This window comes from Myodes glareolus, chromosome 8, assembly GCF_982192425.1.
Source record: "Myodes glareolus chromosome 8, mMyoGla1.1, whole genome shotgun sequence".
NCBI lineage: Eukaryota > Metazoa > Chordata > Mammalia > Rodentia > Cricetidae > Myodes > Myodes glareolus.
The window spans coordinates 69599980-69614566 of NC_142033.1; the positions used below are offsets into that span (position 1 = coordinate 69599980).

Consider the following 14587-nt stretch of genomic DNA (forward strand, 5'->3'; position numbering starts at 1 on the left):
TCCTTCTCACCTGAACTGGAGCATGTCCTCTGACTCTGGGTATGTCGCTGGTCCCGGTCTTTCAGGGCTGGCTGGTACCTGAAGATAAACTATATCCTCTGTGCCTTAGGCTGTTCTTCAGGCCCTAGAGGCAGCCAAGAAACCAAGAATGGAAAGGAATAGAAACCCACTGAGAGTAAGCTCCATGCGTTTGGAGTGTTGAAATGGATGATCCAACTAGCTTACTCTTGCCACTCTGTTGCTTAGATTCTTGGGAGGAGGGCATGCAAGAAGAGAGTGAGACGCAGGGTGTGTGTGTGTGTGTGTGTGTGTGTGTGTGTGTAGGATCCACAGGAAAGGGGACCAGAGGCCTCTAGAATAGGGTTGTGTCCAGTTGAACCCCTTCTAGGCTCAGAGCCTGGCCCCTGAGTGACCTCCTTGGAGAGTTGAGGAGGGAGAATGACTGACCAAGGAACTGGGAAGGACACTTGAGGGACGCTCTTCTGGAGCCATTATGATGTGGGGCAGGTGTCAGACGTGGACAGTGGGACACAGCCTGCCCCTTAGGCGGCACGTAGTGAATGTGTATGGGACCGCATGGACACAGTGCCTGGGCATCTGACTCGAGCCTTCTCTCTTCTCCTCCCTCACTGCACTCAGCCCGGGACCGTAAGGAAGACGGGATGGGACTCTTTCCAGAAAACCTGGCCACCCGTGGCTGGAGATGCGCTCAGAGGTTTACCTTGCCCGAGAAAACCCAGGAATGAAAAAAAGATGGGCGAGGGCCGCCTCTGAGAGCTGCCCCAGTAAACTGGGCCCTCGAGATGCGGTTCTCTCAGATCTGATTGTACACAGCACATTCTTGACGCATGAAGTGTCTTGGAAGTGCCCTGCTCCCCCCAGGCTCCAGGTGCAGTCACAGGGACAAAGATGAGTGGCAGCACTTGGCAGCTGGCTGGACCTCTTGCTCGAAGCCCCGCCTCTGTGAGCTTGCAGGAGACTGGGGCAGACCGAGGGATTCTTTGCTGAGTGCTGCCTTTATGAAGTTGCCTTCTGCTGCTCACCCCTGCCCTCTGTGGATGTGGCAGAGCCTTGGCTTTCTCCTGTCAGGTGCTTTTCAAAAGAAGAGCGCTGGGGGAGGGGCACAGACGCTTCAGAAATGGCATTAGCGCGCATCCCGCTAAGGGATGGGCTGAGGGAGTGCGGGACTCAAGCTGGTTCCCAGACAGTCCCTGTCACCGCAGCTCTGGGAACATATGTGAGTTTTCCTCGATTCTTCCAGCTCCCATGGAGATAGGGACAGGGACTCGCTTGGAAGTTCAAACAGGGCCTCTCCAGCTGACGTTTATCTGTGGCAACACATTGTTGTAGCGAGATGAATGCTTCATGGAAACCGACCACGGTTGCCTTTTGAGGGTCCCAGATTGGCCTGTGCACACAAGGTCCTGCGTCTCCACACTGCCCTCGGAGCCAGTGAGGTTGTGCGAAGGCAGGAAATAGAGCACAGTGCTGGGCTCCACCTGAGGGTGGCAGTTTCTTGTTAGCCTGGTAGGAGTGTGAGGTACTGTTGGGGGGGGGGGTGCGGGGGAACTGCTTACTTTAATTAAGCACAACCCCCTGAGTCCCTTCCACCAAGGCACTTGCATTGCAACTTTGACTCATGGTTCAACTTGGACGTGAGCTTCCCACAGCCAGGTTTCATATCTGTCCCTCAGACTGACCGTTCACCTCCATCCTGCCTGCCTCACCCTGTGCTGTGTCTCCCAGTAGGGGTGGTGAGTGTCCACAGGTCTTTCTGGGCAGATTAAGCACACTCCACCCCAGGCATCTGGTTGGACTCCCTACCTGTGTCATTTCGTCTAAATGCAGAGAGCCCAAGGCGGCGGTTGGGAGGTCAAAGGCAGGCTGCCTGCCTGGATTTCTTGTATAGAGGTATCATGGCCTATGCCTGAGTTGTATGGGAATTCGGTCATGACTCCTGCTGCAGGTCAGATTCCTTGAGGGCAGGTGGATTAGTTTGCTCTAGCTTTGTGACAAAGGACCATGATGGCATGGGCCCCCGGACGGATGGCAGACTCCTTTTGTCCCTTTGTGCTTGCACCTGGGATGGGATCATTCCTTCCCATTGGGACACCGGTATTGATTATGCTGGTTATTGGGTTATAAGTCCACCTTGACAGACTCGTTATAATGGAATCACCGTTGGAAGCCCTACTACTCCAGATCTACTCAAGTTTGGAGGTCCCGGATTAGGACTTCAATTTAAGGACTTCGGGGGAGGGGCTGACACGGTTCGGGCCCCCTTGTCATCCTCAGAATGTCACACCTGGACCTCAGAGTCCTCTGGTGGGAGAGATGAGATGGCCGTAAACTGGCAGATATGAGAAGGGCCTCATCAGGGAGGATAGCACAGAAGAGGCGGCCTTAGACCCGGCCCAAAGGATGAGTGGGAGGGGGGAGCAGATGAGAGAGGGAGAATGTTCTGGCAGGAGGGACAGCCCGAGCAAGACCTGTGAGGTAGGAATTTGAAGGTCACAAGCGCCCTATAAAGACATTGGATGCCTTGTGTGGGAACAGAAGCCTGAGGAGAGAAGCTGGGAAGAAAGTAGAGTTTGCCCATGGCCCCCGGATGTGTACCAGAGGAGTCCACGGCAGTGTTGGGGTGGCGGAACAATAAGCTTTGGAGCCTGCTGGGCTGCGTGTGTCTCAGGTCTTGGATCCTAGGATAGATGGAGGGGATGCTCTGGGCCTCCGTCTTCACCATGGAAAGGGGGACTTGGTTGTGCAAGAGTCAGATTTTCCACGTGAAATGCACAGCCCAGAGCATGGCATGTAGCCAGAAGTCAGCATGACACCCAGCCCGGGTGTGGGCAGAAAGGCTGTAGGAGGAGTGCAGGGTTGAGGCTAGGGGGACTCTGTCCTGTTTGGGTTGTGCCTGGGCTGTTCTGGGGAGAGTGAGCCTGAAGGAGGTGTCCAGGTAAGGATGAATGGTGTCCTGTCAGTCTCTCACGGTCTTCAGTGCTGGGCTCAGAGGCTCCAGGTTAGTCTCCAAATGAATGGGTCCTTGCCTGGCACAAAACTAATTTAGTGCCTTGCTTCCTACAGCAGTGGTTTTGCTGTGACCAGGTAGAAGCATCTGAATGGCTCCCGAGCATTTGCAAGTTCCTAAGTACAGGGCTCCCTTTGCTCTGGGCTGGAGCAGAGGTCTGGCTTCCTATAGACACTGAGACTGACAGGCTGTAGGCACTGAGTATTTGTCCTTGCAGCCACTACCAAGGTGTCCAGTGACCACCCAAGTGAGACCGAGACCAAGGATGCTGTGGCTGATGTTGAATGTCTGTCACACAGGCTGTCAGGAGCTTGCCACTGGCATGCAAGCCTGTCAGGACCTTAAGCCTAGTGTCTGGATGAAGAATGAGGAGAGAGACAGAGATGCCTGTGCCGTATGACAGGCGGCAGTCACGGAGCAGTGTGCTGTGACACAGGGACAAACCACAGGTACACACTCTGATCTGTGCTGAGGGTGTCCCAGGGTCCTGTGCTGAGGGTGTTCCAGGGTCCTGTGCTGAGGGTGCCCCAGGGTCCGGTGCTGGAGGTGTCCCAGAATCTTGTGCTGAGGGTGTCCTTGGTTCTGTGCAGAGTGTCATTATATGGCGGATCACGGGTGCTGATCACACACCAGAATCTGTGTGTGAACATGACCATTTGTATCCTGTATAACTTTCTTCCCAGGAGATGCGGGGTGGGGGGGAGGTTGTCTCTGGTGACACTGAGAGTCATTCTTGAGGGCAGGGGAGGCAGGCTGCATTTTCCTTTGGGCCCAGGCTGACACTCAGGGAAGGGAGAAGGCTTTGTGGCCCGTGTGATGCCATCTTCCCATGTGAACATTTGATGTCTAGGGGAAGCACCGCAAGAACCCCAGGACCTGCAGTTCACTTCAGCTGTGGGGGCGTCTGAGGAAAAATAAGTCAACGACCACATCAGTGAGCTAGGTGTGGGGAACACCAGAGGCTTGGATGGGAGGGGGCGTTTGAGGCTGGAGGGGCTGCAGACCCCCTTCCCAGTACATGCTACCCGAGCCAGGAGCTCTCTCAGGGATCTTCCTGGCTGGGGTCTGAGAGAGACTCTTGGCTCTGGTGGCACCGCCCACTTCTAATGTCCTCATCGGGCACCTTCTCTGACTGGAGGTGGACAGCTGCCTTCCTTTGCGTTCTCCCCCAATGTCAACAGATGTGGTGTTGCTGTGGACTGAGGTTCTCCTGCACTTTGAGTCACCTTCTCCAGGCACCTCAGGGCTGATCTGTTCTGGATGCTTCTCAGGATCCCTAATGGCGCTCAGTGCCACTCTCCTATAGACCCTAAGGTCCTATCCTGCCTAGTTCTCTACAGGGAGACCCAGAGTCCAGAAGGCCTGCCTCCGTGTGCACGTGCACGTGTGTTTGTGTGTGTGTGTGTGTGTACATGTGTGTGAGTCTGTCTGTGTGTGAGTCTGTGTGTGTGTGTGTCTGTGTGTGAGTCTATGTGTGTGTCTCTGTGTAAATGTGTGTGTGTGAGTCTGTGTGTATGCCTCTGTGTGTGTGTGTGTGTGCCTGTGTGCGTCTGCATCTGTGTGTGAGTCTGTGTCTGTGTGTGTCTCTGTGTATGTGTGGGTGTGAGTCTGTGTGTCTGTGTATGAGTCTATGTGTGTGTCTCCGTGTGTGTGTGTGTGCGTGTGTGTGTGTTGAACTGGGCTGAATGAAGGGTTCTTGCATTCAACTCCTGTGTGCAAGACATGCATGGCCAGTAGGGCCTGGTGGGACTCATGGCATATGTCAGCATGAGTGGGAGAATGAGGGTGTAGTCACTAATGTGAACCCCTGTGTGGTGGGTGGTGGGACTCATGTTGTCTTCTAAGTGTCTGACCCTGGGAACCCTGCCCTGCTCTCCAGAATGTCCACTTGTCTCCCCACTAACTCTGGGCTTTCATTCCTCTCCACGCTCAGTCAGAAGCTCACACCTCCAGTACCTGTCCCCACTCATCTGTAACATGGGCAGCAGTGCCATGTGATTTCCAAATCACTACCAACTATAGACTCTGTGCATATATTTAATTTATTCATATAGATGTTGTGAGCAGGATTGAGGAGTGGGAGGACTTGCAAGGCCTAGTGCTGGCACACACAGCTCCCTCTTTTGAGACAGAGTTTCTCTGTGTTAACAGCCCTAGCTGTCTTGGAACTAGCTCTTGTAGACCATATTGGCCTCGAACTCACAGAGATCCGCCTGCCTTTGCCTCTCGAGTGAGTGCTGGGATTAAAGGCATGCACCACCACCGCCCGGCAACAGTTCTGTCTTCTTAATGCTGCTGTATGTGCAAGCCTCAATGCCCCAAGGCTCCAGTGTGGACTCCAGCATCAGGCCCAGCCAGGCTCACCCTGATCCCACTGTTCTGTTTGGGGGAGGACAGGACATCTCTGAGCCTGCTTTTAGCTGGTAAAGTATGGATAACTGTCCATGAGTCAGGCTGGTAGATGGGCTCGAGTACCTGTGTGGAGCCCGGGCAGCATGGATGGGGCCTAGCTATGTTGTCAATGCCCTCTTCTACTTGCGGTTTCCCAAGACTTTGGACATCACTTCCTTGTTCTTTCTTTTCTAGGAGCAGTGTAAGCCCCAGCTCCCAGGAGCTGTGGACTCAGCTAATATTTGCTGAGCGTTTCTAGTGTTCCTGGCAGGGTTAACTACCAGGGCTGCAGCGTGGAGCCTTGCCTGGTGAGATGCTGTGTGGGAACAGAATTCTGCCCAGAGTGTCCTCAGGGCTGTGTGAACACGTGGACAGGGGGAATTTGGTAGGACTTCCTGGAGGAGGTGCAGAAGGAACCGGAAGAACAAGGAGAAGAGCCTCACCTGATCCGAGGCGGAAACTGGGAAAGCGGGGATATTGAGACCAAAGGGAGGCGAGGAGCTGAGAAGCCTGGAGAGTTCACAGGCAGAGAAGGGAGACAGCTGCCGCTAGGGAGCCTGACACGGAGGTGCCAGGACAGCCCTTCAGCAAAGTTCCTGACACACTTCACACACCCACTTCTGCTTTAATGAAGGGCCTCTTTAGTCTGCAGTTGCAGAAGGTTCCAGAGCGCATTCTAAAGAGGTCATAAATTAGCTCATCCGCGCACCCCCATAAATTAGCTCGTCCGTGCACCCCTGCAGGGTTAGAGCGCAGCCTGTGACTTGCACAGGCCTCTCCAGAGTTGCCGTTACTCCATGCTGATGAATTTCCAGTCAGGCCAGGACTTGCCAGGGGGTGACGTAAAGGAGCGCAGGGTTGGAACGCCTGGAAAACCAGCTGGGTGCTTTCATGGGTGCCTGAGTTTACAGGCTGCCATCTGGTTGGCGCTCTCTTGGGCCCGTACTCTAAGGTGGGGGATTCCTTATCAACCCTTGCAAGGGGTCCACTTCTGCTTCATCATCTTGAAGGCCCTGTTTGGGTGCTCCAGGAGTCACCAAGGGAGACTGAGCCCTGAGGGTGTAATGTCACTAGGACTGCTGCTCAGGGCCATTGTCTTCCCTCTGGAGGTGCAGGGACCAGGACTGTGCTCTGTCCCCAGGACTTCTAGGCTGTAAAATGTGGAGAACAATCTATGTGTGTTAGCCTGGGTTTTGGTCTGGACATTATGGGCATCAGCAGGGTGCACACTTGTATTGGATCACTTCGTGGCTGCTTTGACAATGGGAAATCCTTTCAGGGTTTTGTGTGAGTGTGAGCTGAATTCTGGGTGTGAAAGAAGTCACATGATGGTGGGGATGGGTAGGCCACTGTGCAGCAGGTTCATGCAATCACAGGTTCTCCTGGGCCTGCCCCACAAGGCTGGAAACAGAAGACACAGGCATCTGGCTCCCAACTGGTGTAGGTGCTGGGTGATGGTGATGGCAGACACTGGGCCTTCTCCATGACACACTTGGATCGCTGACACTTGCAGCCCACAGAGTGCTCATCACCCTGAATCCAATTAAGCTCCATTCATCATTTGAACATTGCCTAGGGCTACCTGAGGGAGAGCAGGCCCTGGAAAGCTAGGAATGAGAAATAAAAAGTCCCCCGTTCTTTGAAGGTGGAGAAGCCCCTTCCTCCTTCCTGGTTTGTGCTTCTGTAGCAGTTGGTTGCTTATTTGCACAGAAAATTACAATCATTTAATTAGTTTCTCCTCACACCAGCTCGAAGATCTTAAAATAACAGCACTCGCCTTCCTTACTAATTTTCTAGCAGAAGCAGATGATTTGCTCCAGTGTTGAGCTAGCCTCAACTTGAGCACAGCGCGTCTCTTGCGGACGCCATTTCCTGATGTTCATGGAAAAATCGAGTTCAAACTAAAGCAAGAAAAGAGCCCAGTCAAGTGCATGCTCCCATGTAGATCAATCTGAAGCCCGAGAGTTCTTTTGGAGTTTTCTTGCATATTTTGTGAAGTATTGGAATAGATACCGTTGCCAAAGCTCAGAGGAGAGGGGGCCTCTGCCTGTGAGGGTTGCCTCCTGCCTCTGCCTCTGATGTAGCTTGATTTTATCATAGCATTCTTCTCTGTTTGCAGAGAGCTCTGGATTAGGGACAAAAAAAATGAATAACCGCAGCTCCTTAGAACCGCCATATCCGGCAGCCTGTGCCCCCTCATTGTATAGATGACACTACCATATCGTTTACCACTCTGACCAATACACATGCAGTTGTCCTCAGGGCTTGCTGGACACACTCATCCCAGGCACAATTTGAATTTCATTAGTACCGAACACAAGCTCTCTCGCTCTCTTTTAAAAATATAAGAAAGAATTTGGGGCCAATGAAATGGCTCAGCAGGTGCTTGCTCCCAAGTCTAAGGATTAGGATGGGATCCTTGGAACCCACATGGTAGGAAGAGAGCCTCTGACCTCCACACACAACATGCATAAATGCATTCACATGTGCACATATATACAACATGAATGAGAAATGCAAACATTTTTTTTAAATAAATATTTTTATTTTTCTTTACTGTGGTTTGGGTTGTGGTTATATAACATAAATCATTGTACCTATTTTTAAATTCAGAGCTCAGGGGCATTAGGGCACTTGTGTTGCTGTGCAACCATCCCCACCTTTCATTTTCAGAATGTTCCCCCAGCTGAAGCTCTGTCTCTACTAAATGCTAACTCTCCTAGACCTGGCAGCCATCAGTCTGAGTATGACAGCTCTGAACCTCATGTGAGTGGGAGCTACAGCATCTGTCCTTCTGTGATTGGCTTGTTAGCCTCCTGTCCTGTATTCATGTATGTTGTGACACGTGAAAGCGTGTCCTCTATTGGGGGCCATATAATATTCCACTGAATGGGCCACATTTTGTTTCTGTTCATCTGACGATGGATGTTTGATCATTTCCACCTTTGGCTGAGTGCGTGAAGCTCTGAGTGTAGACCCGCAGAGACTTGTTTAACCCTGGCTTCAGATTCTTTGGGCATTTCCTTGGGAATAGAACTGCTTGGTCACAGGGTGGCTGTTTAATTTCTGGATTGAGCATGAACTTGAATGGTAGCAAAGTCTTTTTTGTGCTGCCTTGAATTTTGATACCTGGCAGATTGGTGTACGGCTGCAATCCTCAGAGAGTCATAAGTGCCTTGGCCTGTATGTGCCCAGGAAGGAGGGTGGCGCGGCTGTTGCTGGAGCCAGCGTGCTTCTGAGACTCTGAACAGAAGCTGTTAGTGAGCTCAGGAAATCTACATCCATCACGTGTGTGATACAGCACTGGGCTGGTGTGGTGCTGGGTCAAGGGTGGGAACCATGGAGAACTGGACTTGTGTGATACCGGGTCAAGGTGGGCATCACCATCTTGAGGTGGAGGTATTCTCCAGGTGTTGTGGAAGCTTCAGATCCCATTTCAAGTTCATGCCCCTTTCTCTTCCTCCTAGCTTTTAGGCATTTTTCCCTATTGACTTCCTCATTGACCAGCTAAGTAATTCAATTTTCACTCCGTAAAAATAAAGCACTCAATAAAAATCCCTATGTTTTTCTCAATTTATTCCCATCAATACCTCTTAACCCTGCTGGAGTTTGTTGTCTGATTTATCATTTGATGGCTGAACAGGGCTTTTGGGTGTTTGAACCCAGCCATCCAAATACCCTGCTCTGTGATTTGAGGCAGCTTCTGGGTACCCACCTTCCTCCGAGTCAGGCCCTGGGGGGAAGCCCAGCACACAGTGTTGAGTTTCCTGGCTTGGAGAACTTGTCCTGGCATGGGTGGGGGGTTCCTACCTCTCTATGCCATAGACCCTACCCACCTCATCTTTGGAGAAGTGTGTGAGGGACTCTCTTGGAATGTAGATTTTATAGTTACTGCAAAATGGATAGATATAAAGGAGGCCAACTCTTTGTGAAGTTATCAAGACACAACTAATCTCTTCGAAAACATCTGATAAGAGGTGTGGGAGCTGCCATGATTTTAAATCTGTTAACAGTGTAAATGACCTTTTGAGATGCAGGACTACCGTGACTTGTCTAAAGTGATGGAGGCCCCGGTCCTGATGCTACTGCTGTGACTTTCTAGTGCAAGGAATTGCCTCATTTTGTAGTCTTGAAAATAAAGAAGTTGTTTCTTGGACTAAGGCCATGGCTCTAGAAGAGTCTGCACAGAGACACACACAGAGAACTGGACTAGTGTGGTGTTATTTTGTCAAGGGTGGGATTGGTGGAGAACTGGGCTGGTGTGGTACTGGGCCAAGGACAGGATTGGTGGAGAACTGGGCTGGTGTGGTGCTGGCCAAGGGTGGGAATCGTGGAGAACTGGGTTGCTGTGGTACTGGACCAAGGCTGGGGACTGTGGAGATCTGGGCCTCCATGGAGGCTGTGCTCCAGTGTGTGGCAGATGCTCAATTAACGTCTGCTTATGATGCAAAGCCACAGGAGACCACTGACCCAACGCAGAGGCCCAGCTGCTGAGCACAAAGGACTCTCCACCTTATGCTGCAAGACCCAGGCATGCCACAGCAAGGAGAACAGCTAAGAGATGGAGATGCACGTGTCCTACCCAAGACGAGCCAGGCCGGAGGGTAGGAGCTGTCTTAGTCCTATTGGAGGCTGTGCAGTCAGACTTAGCACAGGCTGTGCCCATTGCTGGACCAGCCTCGGCCCTCCAGCATGAACAGGTCAGCCAGGAGCCAATGCTCAATGGAGAGAAAACTCTCGCTCCCAAAGGAAGTTGGGACGTTTAAATGGTGCCCTTGTTCTCAGCCCCATCTCACTTACGAAAGGCAAGGCCAAGCAGAAGACCCAGGGGACACAGCTGCCTAGCCTTTGACAAAGAGGGTTGACAGAGATCAGAGACTCAGAAGGTGGAGTTGCTGGAAAACTTGCTGGAAAGAGCAAGTGGGAGGATTCAGGTCTCAGGGGTAGCGGCGGGGAGAGACCTTCCACAGAGCACTTTGCTAAGTTGCTTTTCTTCTCCACTGCCTGCCTACTCAGCCACCTGTTATGATGTTTTACTCCTTTGAATTTTTGAGGGGCCCCACCACCTAGCTCCCAGATAAATCACACCGAGGCTTATTACTACTTATAAACTCCCGGCCTTAGCTTGGCTTGTTTCTTGCCCACTTTTCTTAACTTAAATTATCCCATCTATCTTTGGCCTCGGAGCTTTTACCCTTCTCTCTTCCTGAATACCTTTTCTTTGCTGTTTACTGTGTCTGGCTGTGTAGCTGGGTGACTGGCCCCTCTCTTTGTTCTATCTTCCTCCTCCTCTGAGTTTCTCCGTCTATTTATCCCCTCTGCCTGGCAGACCTGCCTGTCCCTGCTCCTGCCTCACAATTGGCCAGTCAGCTCTTTATTAGCCCGTCGGGTGTTTCAGACAGTAACACAGTAACACAACTTCACAGAGTTAAACAAATGCAACATAAACAGAGGCAACACACCTTAAAATAATATTCCGCAACAGTCACCGTCATTCCTTCTGGGACATTGCCTTGCGGTCAGCGTCCAGGAGATACCTGGGGAAAGTCTGGGGATCCCTCTGTGCAGGAGCCCTTCAGGTGACCTCTGCATGACCTCTGGGGCCTTGGCTTCATTCTGTGTCTGGGAATTGATAGTGCTATTTCTAGAAGGCTGAAGAGGTGTCCTTCTTAGAGGTAATGATTGAGCACCTCCTGCTTGCACCCCCTCCTACCTCCTCCTGTTTTGTGTGTCACCCCACCTCACCCTGCAGCCTGGGCTAGGGGGCCTCCTGCCTATTCTCTGATGTGCTGGACTGTGCTGTTTCTGGTGGCCTCCTTGACAAGGGTGGCTTTGGTGGCTGTGCTCTGAGGAAGGGCTCTCTCCCCTGTATTGCTGGACCTCGGTTTCCCCATCCACTAAGGTGCTGTTGCCCCTGGACTATCAGGGAAGAGACTGGTCACACAGTTGCCAGAAATCATAATTTTCTGGCTTCTTAAACAGGGTTTCACGTGGTTCCATTTTCTTTCCATTTCCGGAGTTGCTCACTTAAGTGAGACAAAGGCCCTCGGCCCCTCATGAAACACTCATCTCTAGAGCCTGTGTCTGAAGAGAGCCTTTCTCGTTGACATCTGGTTTTTCACAAGTTTCATGATCTGAGTCATTGCTGGAATGTTACCTCTTAAGAGCAAGCCAGAATTTCTCTCCCTGTCGCTGGAGGCGGAGCAGAGGCCTGGCGGTGACCAGGAAACCTGAAACCCCATGCAGAAGGGGCTGGCGCAGGGACAGGACCCCTGAGCTCTCCAGCTCAGTGCTGGCTTTGCCTGGTCCTTCCTTGGGCGAGGCTCTGGGTGGCAGTCACTGGTATAGGGTGGCCTCTGTCTGGCCTGACTGCTCCAACTTGGCATTTGGTTCTGGCCACTTAAACTTGTGAGCTGGTGTTGGGGAGATTTGATGCTATCTGTCCGTGTGGCAAGACAAGGAGATGTGTTTCCAGAGGCCTGTGGTGGTTGTGGGGGCTTCTGTTTGCTAGAGACTTTGAGCATGGCCAGACAGGAAGAACAGCATCAAGGCTGATCCACTGTTTCCTGCCCTGTAGACACACTGTGTGTCGGACTTGATCAAAGGATTCCTGAGCTATGATGCAAAGACCCTCCTGGCTTGATTGATTCAGTCTTGTGTGTGTGTGTGTGTGTGTGTGTGTGTGTATGTTTGTGTGTGTGTGTGTGAGAGAGAGAGACAGAGACAGAGAGAGAAAGAGAGACACAGACAGAGAGAGAGACAGAGAGATAGATAGACACACAGAGAGAGACAGAGAGAGAGATGGGCTGGGATGCTACCCACAAGAGCATGGGAGGTTGCTCAAGGGCTCTGCAATGGGCCTTTAAGCATACATGAAGCCACAGGCCCCAACTTGGATGTGCCTTCTTAGCTCTTAGTGTGTGAACCTCAACACTGGTCACTTGGTTTCCACCTCAGCCCTGCTGCCCATGCTCTCCACCACTCAAGTTCTTCCTGCAGGAAGGGCCCTGTGACTCTGCTCCCAGACTCAACCAGCACTGCTAACTGGGTAGGGTAGGAGGCACTGAGTGGCTCTGTGCCTGGGACACGTGCTAAGCATGACAGCTTCGTATGGGCATTGCTGCCTGTATCCTCACAGCCGTATAAAGCAGGTCACTGGGTGACGACTCTATGCTCTGCCTCCATCCCCTGGGTTTCATGCTGGCCTTTGTGAGACGTGCCTGCCTCTCTCTTTGGTCTTTTCACAGAGCCTGTGGAGAGTGGCCTCATCTCATGCTGGCTTGTAAGCTTCTGAGGAAGAAGAGAGGGTTCTGAGACTAGCCAGAAGCAGTGTGCACAGTCTGTGTGCCAGGGAAGGGCGACAGGCGGGGACACCTACTCCTGCAGAGACAGCCCATCCTGCCTGCCTCAGTGGCCCTGCAGCCACACTTGCCTGTGACCATACTATCCCCCTGGTTGTGCAGCTTCGATAAGCTGTTGATCTCATGAGCTTTGTCCTGTTCTTTAGGCAATGTGACTGGCCAGGCCTGGCGAACCTGGCAAACCTGGCGGACCTGGTGGACCTGGTGGAGGCCACATGTACAAGACACTTGCTGAGCGACCATCACCTATCCACACACTGTCACCCCAGCCCCCAGTCCAGGAAGATTTGGTCTTGTGCCTCTCACCTCGCTCCTCTAGGCTTTCTCTGAGGGTCTGATTGTCCCGCTGGCTGGGTGGCCTATTCTGGGGTCCTTAGACTCCCGTGGTCCTGAAGAAAGAAGCCTCGATCCTCCTCTGCTGTCAGAGGAAGGTCAGTTTGTCCATCTACCCTATAGTACTGACAGAGCCTCTGGGCTGGAAAGGGCCCTGTATGCTGGAGCCAGGAAGGGCTGGCTCGCCAGGTGTGGTGGCTACTTCATCCTTTGGAGCTGCTCTGTGGATTCTGAGACAGTCCCAATCTGGTTTTTCTTGTCTCCTAAGCTCCCTTCCAACCTGTGAGGTCAGGGTTGGGTATGACTGGGGAGGAAGTGGAGTGCCAGGTGAACCATCCAAGCTGCCAGTCTGCCAGTCTTTACTATGCCTGGGCTTGGCCTAATTTGCCTTTGACCCAGACAGTCAGGGTGTCAGCGATAGTGATGTGATTGGAGTAGCTGATTCATCTGTGAAGTTGTGACGGATGTCATGGCCAGACCCTTCACACAAGGGGGTGACATGGCTGGGTTGCTATCTGTCTGCCTGAGGTGACAGCCCAGTGGGAGGGGCCCATGGGTGGGCAGGAGCTGTGGGGAGGAGGATCTGAGGCAGAAGCCCAGTGAATGTATAAGGAGTCCTGTGTGTGTGTGTGTGTGTGTGTGTGTGCGCGCGCACACACACACACACACATACACACACACACACATGCACACATCTGCAGAGGATGACATCATAGAATTGTGGTAGGGAGAGGACATTCAGGTATGACACCAGGCTGGGTCCTGCTAGCCACACTTACCCATTTGCCTTCTGTCTGCTGGGGTCCATGGCCCTGTTGCTGCCTTGATGCTGGCTCACAGGTGACCACTGTGACCATCCTACCTGTCTACATCAGACAGATGATGCCTTACCTCCCTGAACATGCTCCCAGGGAAAACAAGCATATGAGGTGTCCTCCTTACAGAAGACTGTCAGGGCTGCTCTCTGATCCTTTACCACCTGTTGGTCCCCATCCAGAAGCCCATGGCCGTGGAGCCTTAGTGGGGCTTCGTGAGTCCGAACACTGTGGTGACCACAGGACCTACAGTGGACTGTGGCTAGCTGCACTTCCCAGAACTCTGCTGGCCAATAGCAGAGCTGAGTCATGCCACAGACTCTGTTTAAGAAATATGACATTTCTACGTATTTTTCTCAAAGCAATAAATTCTGCAACAAGGCCCCTATTCTACTGCAGGAAAGAAAATCCCCAACCCCCTTCCTGGAGGAGCTTGGAAGTTTCTAGAGGTGGTGGAGGTGAGGAAGGAGGAACCTAGAAGGGCGTATCCTCAGGGCAGGCAGTGACATGCAGTCCATCCTCTTACACTCACTGAGGTAGCTTTTTAAAGGCTGTGGTTCGTTCTTGCGAAATTCCACCAAGTACAGACACATCCCAGTGGCCACGAAGAGGGAAGCAGGTGTGCTGAGGTGGGGGCCACTTCCAGGAGGCTGTGTGTG

At 52.3% G+C, this 14587-nt stretch overlaps 1 protein-coding gene across 3 annotated transcripts in view; it reads left to right on the top strand.

Annotated features, from left to right (window-relative positions):
• Sorcs2 (sortilin related VPS10 domain containing receptor 2) overlaps window positions 1-14587 on the top strand; it is a 378161-nt gene that overhangs the window by 1919 nt on the left and 361655 nt on the right. Inside the window, exon 1 of one of the 3 annotated variants that reach the window (XM_087909091.1) lies at window positions 1075-1237. The exons of the other annotated variants lie outside the window; for them this stretch is intronic. Within the exon in view, the coding sequence (XP_087765217.1) occupies window positions 1139-1237 (99 nt within the window). The 5' untranslated portion in view covers window positions 1075-1138. Of the gene's footprint in view, window positions 1-1074; window positions 1238-14587 lie in introns of those variants that run through there. 3 annotated transcript variants of the gene reach the window in all.